The following is an 11,232-nucleotide window of genomic DNA, read 5'->3' on the forward strand; positions in this document are numbered from 1 at the left end:
GGGGGCTGAGGCTTATCAACTATAGAACAAGATGCTCTTCCTGTCTTCCAAGAATCCCGAATGCTGATTCTGGCCATAGACTAAGCCCTGATCCTGGTCACAGACTGAGCTGATTCTAGCCCCAGACTAAACCCTGATCCCTGATCCCTGGTCCCAGCTCAAGATTGATCCAATTCCAGCTCCAATCCAAGCCCTGATCCTAGTCACAGACCTTAGGCCTTGATGCTGATCACACATTGAGTCCTGATTCTGGTTACAGACTAAGCCTCAGTACCAGCTCCAGATTGAGCCCTAAATCCTGCTCCAGAGTGAGCACAACTATGGCTCCCTGGTCAAGTCTGAAACCTCACCTGGGCCATTGGCCAAGTTCAGACACTCCTGTAAACTGGTCCTGAGTTCTAGAAAGCTGTGATTCTAAGTCTAGATTGACCTCAGTTTTTGTCCCCAGAGTGTACTGGAATATTGTCAATGGACACCCCACCCCAAATCCTAGCCATAGGCTGGGTCCAGGCCTCAGATAGATTCTAATCACCTTGGCAGCCTGAGCCCTGATCCATGTAGAGCCCATCATTGTCAGTGGGGTGTTCGTGGGCCACTGTCACCAGATTCTCTCCCTCTGCCAGGGCTTCTTCACAGACGAGGACACACACCTGGTGAAGAAATTCACTCTGTATGTGGGGGACAACTGGAACAAGTGTGACATGGTGGCCATCTTCCTGTTCATCGTCGGCGTCACCTGCAGGTCTGTGATCTCGGGTGGGCTGGTGGGCACACTCTAGGGGAGCCACTTGGTCTCTGAAATCCTGGGATGATTCTTGCATCTGCCTTTGGCCATTTGATTAACAAGCTGCGTGTCCTGGGAAAAACCTTTCCCTCTTTCTGGACACCAGCAGCCCCGCCCAGCCTGTGTCCCCCTCCAGAATGCTGCCCTCGGTGTTTGAGGCGGGCCGCACCGTCCTGGCCATTGACTTCATGGTGTTCACACTTCGACTTATCCACATATTTGCCATTCACAAGCAGCTGGGCCCCAAGATTATCATCGTAGAGCGGATGGTGAGTTCCTGGGACCCCACTTGGGGAGTGAGCCCCCTTGGGCCCCAGCCCTAGGTAGATGGGGAGACTATAGGACCCTTGACCTAGTGGATGGTTGAGACTCTGGACTCCAACCTCATGGGGACCTTAGTCCTGGGTCAGTGGATGGTGACCTCCCTGGACCTTGATCCTGGGTGGGAGTAAGGCCTGTGGGACCCCAACCCTGGATGAAGGTGAGCCCCCTAGAACCCTAACCCTGAGTGGGGGTGAGCCCCCAGGGACCTTGACCCTAGATGGGCATAAGGCTCCTGGGACCCCAACCCTGGATAGGGCTAAGCCCCCTTGACTGGGATCTAAGGGGCGTGAGTCCTCTGTACCCCTGGGGGGAGTCCCTCCAGGGCTGCCCTGGCATTGTGACTTCCCCCTCATTCCACAGATGAAGGATGTCTTCTTCTTCTTGTTCTTCCTGAGCGTGTGGCTTGTGGCCTACGGAGTGACCACTCAGGCCCTGCTGCACCCCCATGATGGCCGCCTGGAGTGGATCTTTCGCCGTGTGCTCTACCGGCCATACCTGCAGATCTTTGGTCAGATCCCGCTGGATGAGATTGATGGTTCGTGCTGATCCAGGAGGGTGGACTGGTGGGACCCTTCTGTGCCAGAGTGGAGTAGGCCCATGGCTTCAGGGTAACTGAGGGAGGTCCCATTTTAAACTCCAGGACATGTGGCTCTCCACTAGGCCTTCTGGGTCACCAGGGCCTCAGCTAGGGATGACCAAGACAATGACAGCCCTCTCCCAGGCCCCAGGTCCTACAGACCAGGCCAGGACCCAGAGGCCAGGCAAGGCAGGGCCAGCAGAGGAACCCCCAACCTTGCCCTGACTAAGAACTAGGCCATGGAGAACCCAAATGGCCAGGGATGGCTTCCTCCCTGGTTAGACAGAGGGTTTTGTGAGGGGCAGAGGATGTGTGGTATTGTCAGCAAAGCACAGGGTACCCAGGCCACCCTGGCCATTCCATGGGGCTCTCACCTATCCACAGTCTGCTTGTCACCAGACCTGACAGCATCCTGCTCCTGCTGGTGGCTCCACCTCATCTTGTGTGTGTCGCCTGTTGGTGTCAGGGGTGTGTGGTTTGTCTCTCGAGATGGATGCCCCCGCCCAAGCTGGGCCCTGTGCCCAGATGGAGCTGGTAAAACTTTGGGGATTTCTCCAATATAAGTAGGTGCAGGAGTGTGCTTGCTGCAGGGGTCTTGTGGGCTGTGGAGGAAAGAGAAGGTCTGAAGCCAAGGTGGGGACCTTGAGGCCCTGGGTGGCTGGGGTCGGGTGAGCAGAGGGACCCAGCTCCTCAAGCAGGTAAGAGAGCCAACATGGGGCTCAGGACACCAGCCCAATGGAACAGTCCTGGGGGTGCACAGACTTGGGGGTGCAGAGTGAGGCACAGTCTTAATCTGGTATGAGGATGCTTGGGGTCACCTGACTATGGGTCCATGTAGTTGGACGGGTGGCAGACGCCTGACCCAGGGGAGGCTGCTAATGAGGTCAGGCCAGCGAGCACTACATCCAATAAACATATGTGAAGGGAGGCCGGTGAGATTGGCACACGTCCGGGCCTCCAGGGACAGAAGGGCTGGAAATCGCCTCCTGATTGGGGTGTTCCCAGGTCGTTTCTGACACTGTTCTCTTCTCACCACATTCATTCAGCACCTTTGGTGTTTGCTCACCCTAAGCCACCACCTCTCCAGGCCATGAGTCTAAGCAGACCCTTCCCGTCTCGCCTCTTCCCTTCTCTATATGGCCCCATGGCCCCAGGCCCCCTGGAGTAGGAGGGTGACTCAGCCAGGGGCAATCTGGGGTCTCAGTTCCCTAGAAGCTGTAGTTCTTGCCTGCTCCTCCACAGGCCTTGGGGGACAGGCCTAGACCAGTTGGCAGAGCCTAGAAAGGGCAGAGGGGTGGCAGGGTCCCAAGTCCAGGGATGGCAGTCCCTGCGGGGTCAGCAGAAACACTGTGGAGGTGACAGAGTGGGCCAGTGTTCTAGCTTGTTTCTCTATCGCTGTGACAAAACACTCTGACCACTACCAACTTGGGGAGGAAAGGGTTTATTTGTCTTACACCTCCCGGGTCATAGTTCATCAGGGAGCGCAAGGTAGGAACTCAGGGCAGGAACCTGGAGGCAGGAGCTGGAGCACAGGCCATGGAGGAACGCTACTTACTGGCTTGCTCCCCTGGCCCATGCTCAACCTCCTTTCTTATGCAATACAGGCCCACCTGTACCACCCACAGTGGGCTGTTCCTTCCCACATCACTCAACAATCAAGAAGATGCCTCTCAGACATGGCCACAGGCCAGTCCAATGGAGGAAGTTCCCCAATTGAGGCTCCCTCAACCTAGGTGTGTCAGGTCGGCACTAAAGCTATCCAGCACAGCCACCTTCACCTGCTCCCTCACTGGGTCTTTGGGTGCAATTCCCCCCCAACACACCCTGAGTCTACCATGTTGAGGGTGGAGTTGTATTCCCTAACAGGCCTGTGGTCAGAAGGAAATGGGAGCCTGGGCAGCCCGGCCGGCCTGTGAGGTTGTGGAGACCCAGGGCAGCCCTCCTCTCCACAGGATGTTTGCTGTCCCTTCCCCTAGGGCTCTGAGCTCCAGAGCCAATTTTACATCTAGTCCACCCTAGTGGTGCCTTCTCACTCTCTCAAGGCAGGATGTGGGGGCCTCATCAACCCCCCCCCGCCCCCAGGGACTTTCATCAGACAGATGCACCGCTTCATAACCAAGTGCTTGGCCACCCTGGGGAATGGGAGGGGGTCATGAATCAGTACCAGGAACAGATTCATGTGCTGGGGGCTGCCAAGGTGGCCTTAAAGGGGACAGGACAGCCTCGTACTCTCTGATCACCACACCCCCCCCTCCATATAACACTCAATAACTTGCCTGTGTACTGACCTGTCATAATAACTCAACTGGGGAAACAAGGCCAGAATTTGCCCCAGCAAGGGAGACAGGGTCGGAGAGAACCGGTATGTACAGGTAGACCCCCAAAAGCCAAACACCCCAGAACTTCACATGCAGGTCCCAGGTGACCCCCGCCCCATCTTGGAGTCAGTCACAGCACAGAGACTTGGAGGAGCAGGCACAGGAGCCCACTGAAGTGTACAGGTGGTACACCCATGTGCAGACATGAGCATGGACCCACATGCGGTTACATAGTCACACACTAGCACATGCAACAGCAAGGGCCTTCAAGGGAGAAGCAAAAGTAAGGGGCTAGCTCTGAGGGGCTTGAGTTGCAGCCTAGGGCCACTGGAGAATGCACAGGGAACTCCCAGGGTGGGCTGAATCCTTAGAGTGGAGATGGCTGGAAGGCTATAGACTCCGACCCAACTTAGAGCCCTGGGAATGGGCAGTGAGTCAGTTCATGCAGCAACAGACAGGGGGCTCCTGGAACTCTTTTGTCCCCTCTTCTAACCCTCCCCTGGAATGTGCTTGCCTCCACCGCCCCTTCTGGAAACCCAGCAGAGTAGAAGAGGAAGTGTTGCTGAGCCATCTTCCTGTCAGATTTGGTGGGACTGGAGTTTCAGTGCTCAAACCAGCCAGCCCTGAGTGAACCACACGTGTGCCTAGCTAGCACCAGAGCTCTGGGGCCTCAGCCTGGGACGACACACCCAGTCTGAGGGTGCCTGCTTGCCTTTCAGAGGCCCGTGTGAACTGTTCCCTCCACCCACTGCTGCTGGAGGGCTCGGCCTCCTGCCCCAACCTCTATGCCAACTGGCTGGTCATCCTCCTGCTGGTCACCTTCCTGCTGGTCACAAATGTACTGCTCATGAACCTACTCATCGCCATGTTCAGGTACAGCCCTGCCTCGCCCCTCCCAGCCACCTGCCCTCTCCACACCCATGCCCTAGGTATGTGGGCCCCAGCTTCTGGCCCCTTCTCAATGAGGCTGGTTCTGGGGTATAGGCAGAAAGGGCCTGGGTTCCTGGTACGTCTCTAGGAAGTGCTGGGTCTGCTGGGCTGGCCCTGCAGTGAGCTTGGAAACACCACATGTAGGCACACTATAGCCAAACCCAGCTCCACAGACCCACCGTCTATCCTCCCTAGGAAGGGCTGGGGGCTCAGGAGGGTGCGAACAGCCCCACGGGTAGGCCCATACTGCGGCACACCTGAGATGTAACTGAGGGGCGCTGGGCTTCTGTGTGCAGTGATAAGACTCTGAGCCGAAGCTACTTAGGGGAAGAAACCGTTTGTTTCATCTTACATGCCCAGGTCACAGTCCATGTCTGAGGGACGTAGGGGCAGGATCAAAGCGGGAGCCACGGATGGATGCGGCATGCTCACATACTCTGCTTAGCTAGACTTCTTTTTATTTATTTGTTTGTTTATTTATTTTGTGTATGTGTATTGCCTCCATGTATGTAAGTGCTCCTGTGTCATGCAATGCCTGCAGAAGTCAGAAGAGGTTGTCGGATGGGTGGTGGGATTTGAACCTGGGTCCTCTGCAAGAGTAGCCAGTGCCCTTAACCACTGAGCTAGAATTCTTAATACAGTCCAAGATTACTTTGCCAAGGAATGGTACTGTGTGAGCTGGGCCCTCCTACTTCAGTTACCAGGCAAGGCGGTCTCTCACAGACATGCTCACAAGTCTAAACAAGGCGATCCGTCAATTGAGACTCCATTCTCCAGTGACTCTAGGCTGCGTCAGGTTGACAGTTACAGCTAACAACGATGATAGCCTGACTCTGAAGGGGCTTCCAGAACAGCCCAGTTGCCCCCTGGACGCATGTGGGGGATGGGGATGGGGGATGGAGAGGACATGAGTAGACATGAGGGGACATGAAGGAGATGATGGGTGGGAAATGGGCTGCAGGATGCAGTGGGATGCGGGTAGGGGGTGGATGTGGGATCAAGGTGGGATGCTCTGGGAAGCATGGAGAGGATCTTGTGAGGCGAGGGCTCAGCCTTGTGTCCTGTAGCTACACGTTCCAGGTGGTGCAAGGCAATGCCGACATGTTCTGGAAGTTCCAGCGCTACCACCTCATCGTGGAGTACCATGGCCGCCCAGCCCTGGCTCCCCCCTTCATCCTGCTCAGTCACCTGAGCCTGGTGCTCAAGCGGGTCTTCAGGAAGGAAACCCAGCACAAGCGACACCACTTGGGTAAGACCACAGGCCAGATGCCGCTGCTCCTGAGGATGCTGACTGCCTGGGGAGACTCACAAAGGGAGGCTGGGGCTCCTCTGCTGAGCCCTGTCCAGGCTGAACAATGTCCCAGCCCCAGACTAGACAGCCATAGGGCCGGCCCCCATGGGGCAGGCATGGGGCTTTTTCTGCCTGGTGACACCTGCCCTTGGGCTCTGTTGCCTCACCCTGGGCCTGGGTTCTGCCCCAGGCCCCCATGAGGCTCTACAAGGCTCGCTACTGTCCCTCTACCTTGCCAGAGAGAGACTTGCCTGACCCCCTGGACCAGAAGATCATCACCTGGGAGACGGTTCAGAAGGAGAACTTCCTGAGCGACGTGGAGAAGAGAAGGAAGGACAGTGATGGGGAGGTGCTGAGGAAAGCAGCGCACAGGTACGGGGCTGGTCGGGCCACGCACCGGGAGCAGGGGCCACCACTCATGGGTTTCCACAGAAAGAACGGGCCGTTTTCCTGTCTTGCTGAGTGGTCTACCCGAAGCAGGGGCAGGACCTCAGTCCTCAGGAGGGCACAGAAGTATTCCATACCCACAGACTGGCCCCAGGTCAGGAATGAGAGGGGAGTAGGGCAGAAAGAGGCGACACAGTCTGAAGCGGGGGCACCCCAGGCCCTGGGACAGAGGAGCAGGGCAGGCAGGCTCCCCCTTGTGGTGTGCGGAGGGGTTGCCACAGTGGCGGCTTGCCCTGCCTCTTCACAGAGTGGACTTGGTTGCCAAGTACATTGGGGGGCTGAGAGAGCAAGAGAAGAGGATCAAGTGTTTGGAATCGCAGGCAAGCCAGCGACCCCGCGTCCATTCTCCTTCCCAGCGTGGGGCCGTCCATCTGGGGTTGGGTGGGGGGTACTGCCGCAGCCCTGCACCCAGCATCCTAAAGAGAGTGGAGGGACTGTGGGCGGGGCAGGCAAGATGCCGGGGCCGCGGTACGCATTGGCCTGTGCCTGTCTCTGTTCCAAGTCACTTTGGAGACAGTGTCCTTCTAAAGCTGGTTGGTGCTATAGAACCCAAAGTCCCCTCACCACAGACCCTCACTGTCCACCTATCACACTGTGAGGGAACCTAGCCCTGAGGAAGGACACCTGGGACAGCAGGTCCAGGTGCCATGGTAGGGAGGGGGGTTGGATGGAAGGCCTCCGTTCCCATGTCCTACTCCTTCCTCGCTCCCTCCAGGCCAACTACTGTACACTCCTCCTGTCCTCCATGGCCGACACACTCACTCCAGGTGGCGCCTACTGGAGTAAGTGCTGATCAGGTTTGGGGGGTGGAGTGGGTACAGGCTCCCCTCCTCGACTGCTGGGTAGAGACTGAGCAAGGCTGTAGAAGCTGTGCACCAGGCTCTTCCCTATCTGTGCTGGAAGATTCTACTGTCCTTGGCAAGTCACTGCTCCTTACTGTCCTAAAGCTCTACCTGGCCCTGCTGGGGCTCCATAGCTAAGGGCCCTTCCTCCCTCTTACTCCCAGGCCCTCAGAACTGTGGTCGCAGAAGCCAGCTGACCTCTGCAGGTGGCAAGGAGCACCCAGAGGCTGGCCTGCCACCCTCAGACGCCTGACACTGAGAGTCACCTGTGCTGGAGCCCCAGGCCTGGCCATCTTGGGCTTTGGGAACCCATCAACCTTCTCCACTTCTACCAGCCTCTAGAGAGAAGTGGCTTTCTAGGCTTGGACACAGACCACTTCTTCCTAGATATGTGTCCCAGGGAAAATAAAACCGTTCCTTCCTGGTGAATTTCTGGGATGCCCAGGACTTCCCCAGCAGGGGGAGCCCTCCACGTCCCATCTGAATAACTCGGATGGGACCACAAACACTGGCCAAGTCCCACATAGGGCATCTCCAGCCCAGGCTGGGCAGCTGCTTGGGGTCATCCCCTGTCCTACCCTGTGTTGCTAAGAGACCAACCTTTCTTTAAACATCCCTGGTTACCATTTCTGCCCTCAAAGACACATGTGTTTCATCAGCTGACCAGCTTCTGGAGAGCAAGGCTGGGTATGCTCTGTAACCATCAGCTCCACTGCTCTGCCCCTACAGCCTGTGTGAGCACTGTAGCAGTGACCCCAGAACACCCCCAAGGTGTCCAATGTTGCTTTATTTTCAGTGAAGCCTGGAGACCACTCCCACACTGGACCCTGGAGTAGCTGACACATGCATTTCAAACACCAGGGGGTGGGGCAGGGAGGCTTACCTGCCCCATGGGGTAGCATCTTGGCCTCCTCTATTACTCCTCCAGCTAGGTGACCAGCCAGACTGGTCCTTCCTCTTTGGGGACCCCAAGCCCTGGAATGTGGCTGCAGACACTCGCCCTACCTTACCAGCCAGGCTAGCTAACTTGAGTCCCTGGGCTCTACATGAGGTACATGCCAGTCTTCTCTGTGTCCCTGGAGTCTCCCCTTCCTCCATGGCCCAGCTTGGGCAGGACTGGGGCTGCACAACTCCTAGCATCAGCCTGTGCCATCAGGGGTGCCTTACAACAAGTCAGGAGTCCTAAAGACACACCTAGGACACCTGCCCACCTTCCTCTTGGCTACTAAGCCACACTCCAGCCTCTTCCTAAATCGTAGGGTCTGCACAGGCTTTCGTTGCTGGCTTGTGTGTGTGTGATTCTTCCCACCCAGGGCCATCAGGGGCATGAGGCTTGATGTGACTACAAGCCCAGTCTTCAGGCAGGCCCCATCAGTGACAAACCCTCAAAGCAGGCCACCCTTGGGTGAGGAGGGCAAGGTGAAGCTGGCTCCCTAGTTGCAGAGGGCTGTTATGACAGAGCCCACAGAGTGGGGCCCAGGCAGACACAGAACCGAGAAAGAGTCCGAGCCTTTATTGTTCTCCACCCGATGCCGGGGTCAAGGGCTCCAAGCCTACACTACCTAGTCCCAGGGCCTCTGTACTCTGGAGCAGGACAACTCAGAGCCTCAGCCAAAGCTGCTGCAGCTCTACAGATGTGTGCAGCTTCCTTCCCCACTGGCAGCAGGCCAGGCTGCCATACCAGCCTGCTAGGCAGGTGAGGAGGCCAGACACCGGCAGTGTGGTCAGGCTGGGTGCCCCGTCTCCGTCCCTGGCTCCTCAGGGCTAGTGTCCCTGCTTCGGAAGTGCCCTCTGGTCCGCTTCTTGGTGCCGTGGAAGCCCACGGCCTCCATCCCCAGGGGGCCAGCTGAGGACTCAGGGCGGTCAGCTCCTGAGGGTATGCCCATCTCCTGCAACCCCTGGGGGGCACTCCACTCCTCAGCCTCAGGCCCAGCCAGATGGGCCAGCTCCACAGAGCCTTCGCTCCCGGCCCCTGCTGCATCCCCTTTCTTCAGGACCCTCTTCCTCTCGGCTCTAGCCTCACTGCCTCGCACTGGTTTAGTGAAAACCACTCTCCCCTCTCCACAGCTGGAGGGATCCTGGTTGAAGGAGGGTACATAGTCTGCGGGGGGCGCCTGGAAGCGGGAGCCCAGGAAGGCCACGGCAGCCGCCCGATTGCTCTGCTCGCTGGCCTCAACCACGTCTTCCAGGCTGTACCTGGTCCAGCGCTCAGGGTGGGACACATAATCAGGGACCGGGGGCACCTTAGGTCGGCCAGGGCTCCCTGATGGAGGCCGGCTTGAGGGAGTCAGTGGACGCTTGAAGCCACCGTCGTCACCCCTGCTGGCTGGGGGTGCGGAGGGCGGTGTCTGCCGGGCTGCGCCCTCCAAACAGTCAAAGATGCTGTGGCTGCGCTGGGAGAAGGTGGAGCTCATGCCTCGAAGGTGGAAAGGCTGCACCGGCGCGGTGGGAGCACCCGCCGGGGGCAAGGGAGGATCATCAGGGCCAGAGTCCTCCTGGGCCTCCCCTGGGGACACCACTTCCAACTCCGCTCCGCCAGGCAGGCTGAGGTCCGAGTCCGAGTCGCTGAGGGAGACGGTGTCACAAGGCAGGGTGTCATCCTCGGGGGGTGCCTCGGCTTCCAAGCCAGCCTCCGCCTCGGCCATGGGGACCTGGGCAGCGCCACACCTGGAGCGGAGCAGCCCTGAGTCCCACGGTGAAGCGTGCGCTGCGACCCTCCCGATCCGCCCAGGCCCTCCTCCTCCACCTCCGGGTCCACCAGGCGCCTCTGCTCACAGCGGGGGGATGGACGGTCAACCCAGGCGGGCCTGTCGACGGTGCTGGGAGCTGAGGGGCGTCCTGGGAGGTGCAGGTGCGCAACTAGGGGCTGAGAAGAGAGTCAGCCGTCAGAACCCAGGGCGGGACGGCAAAGGATACGCGACGCGGCCTGGACCTCTGTTCACGGCAGGGGCGCTGTATCCGCCCCTCGAGCCGTCTCTGCCGGGCTCCCGGCAACACGCAGCCCCGCCGGGTACACACCGCTTCCGCGCGCGGCCAGCACCACCAGCTCGGGGCAGTACGGGCCCGTCCGGAGGGCTGGAGGGTCTAGCTAGGGTCGTGGCGAGTCGCTCACCGCTCCGGCATCTGCGTCCGACCCAGCGGCAGCCGGCTCCCCTAGGCCGTAGTTCCGCAGGCTTGCGGGAAAAGGACCCCGGAGGATTCGGGCCAGAGCGCCCACACACTCCCGCTCATCTTTCTGGGAAACTGAGTTTCCCGCGGTGTCTACGTCGCGGCTTTAGGTCCCAAAGAACTACAACTCCTACAAAGCAACGGTCCTCCGCCCAGTGACTGTCGGGAGATGCAGCTTGTACGCATGCGCCGTCTCCGGCGACCCGGTACCTACCCGGAACTAAGGCGAGGTGGAGGGGAGGGAGGTAAGGCTGCCAATTCCCACAATGCTCCAGGGCTAACTGCCAATCGCAATCTCCGGCGACCTGGTACCTACCCGGAACTAAGGCGAGGTGGAGGGGGCGGAGGTAAGGCTGCCAATTCCCACAATGCTCCAGGGCTAACTGCCAATCGCAAAATCTTGAAGGCTCCAGCGCCGCCTGTCGGGAGCCGCCGGGGGAGCATCCGCTTCGGACTGGAAGTGCGTCATCTCGCACTGCGAGCGCGATCTAGTTTTCCAGGCATTTCCGGCCGTGGCCGGAAGTGGCGTTAACTGGCTACCGGGAGCCGAG

The 11,232-nt window shown here is 58.8% G+C and overlaps 2 protein-coding genes across 2 annotated transcripts in view; one reads left to right on the forward strand and one right to left on the reverse strand.

Annotated features, from left to right (window-relative positions):
* The window catches only part of Trpm5 (transient receptor potential cation channel subfamily M member 5), a 19,544-nt gene extending 11,669 nt beyond the window's left edge, over nt 1-7,875 (forward strand). The window contains exons 16-24 of the mRNA XM_008839197.3: nt 624-742; nt 921-1,053; nt 1,469-1,643; nt 4,723-4,876; nt 6,001-6,182; nt 6,464-6,596; nt 6,919-6,991; nt 7,387-7,453; nt 7,678-7,875. Coding sequence (XP_008837419.1) covers nt 624-742; nt 921-1,053; nt 1,469-1,643; nt 4,723-4,876; nt 6,001-6,182; nt 6,464-6,596; nt 6,919-6,991; nt 7,387-7,453; nt 7,678-7,766 — 1,125 coding nt within the window. The 3' untranslated portion in view covers nt 7,767-7,875. The remainder of the gene's footprint in view (nt 1-623; nt 743-920; nt 1,054-1,468; nt 1,644-4,722; nt 4,877-6,000; nt 6,183-6,463; nt 6,597-6,918; nt 6,992-7,386; nt 7,454-7,677) is intronic.
* A 1,136-nt stretch (nt 7,876-9,011) lies between these two features.
* Nucleotides 9,012-10,371, reverse strand: Tssc4 (tumor suppressing subtransferable candidate 4). The gene is made up of 2 exons (XM_008839199.3): nt 10,289-10,371; nt 9,012-10,180 (listed from the first exon to the last, which is right to left on the reverse strand). Exon 2 carries the CDS (start codon nt 10,156-10,158, stop codon nt 9,238-9,240), a length of 921 nt encoding a protein of 306 aa, XP_008837421.1. The 5' UTR covers nt 10,159-10,180; nt 10,289-10,371; the 3' UTR covers nt 9,012-9,237.
* Between the last annotated feature and the right edge of the window lie 861 nt (nt 10,372-11,232).

The sequence above is a fragment of the Nannospalax galili genome, unplaced genomic scaffold (assembly GCF_000622305.1).
Source record: "Nannospalax galili isolate Female #2095 unplaced genomic scaffold, S.galili_v1.0 scaffold1639, whole genome shotgun sequence".
NCBI lineage: Eukaryota > Metazoa > Chordata > Mammalia > Rodentia > Spalacidae > Nannospalax > Nannospalax galili.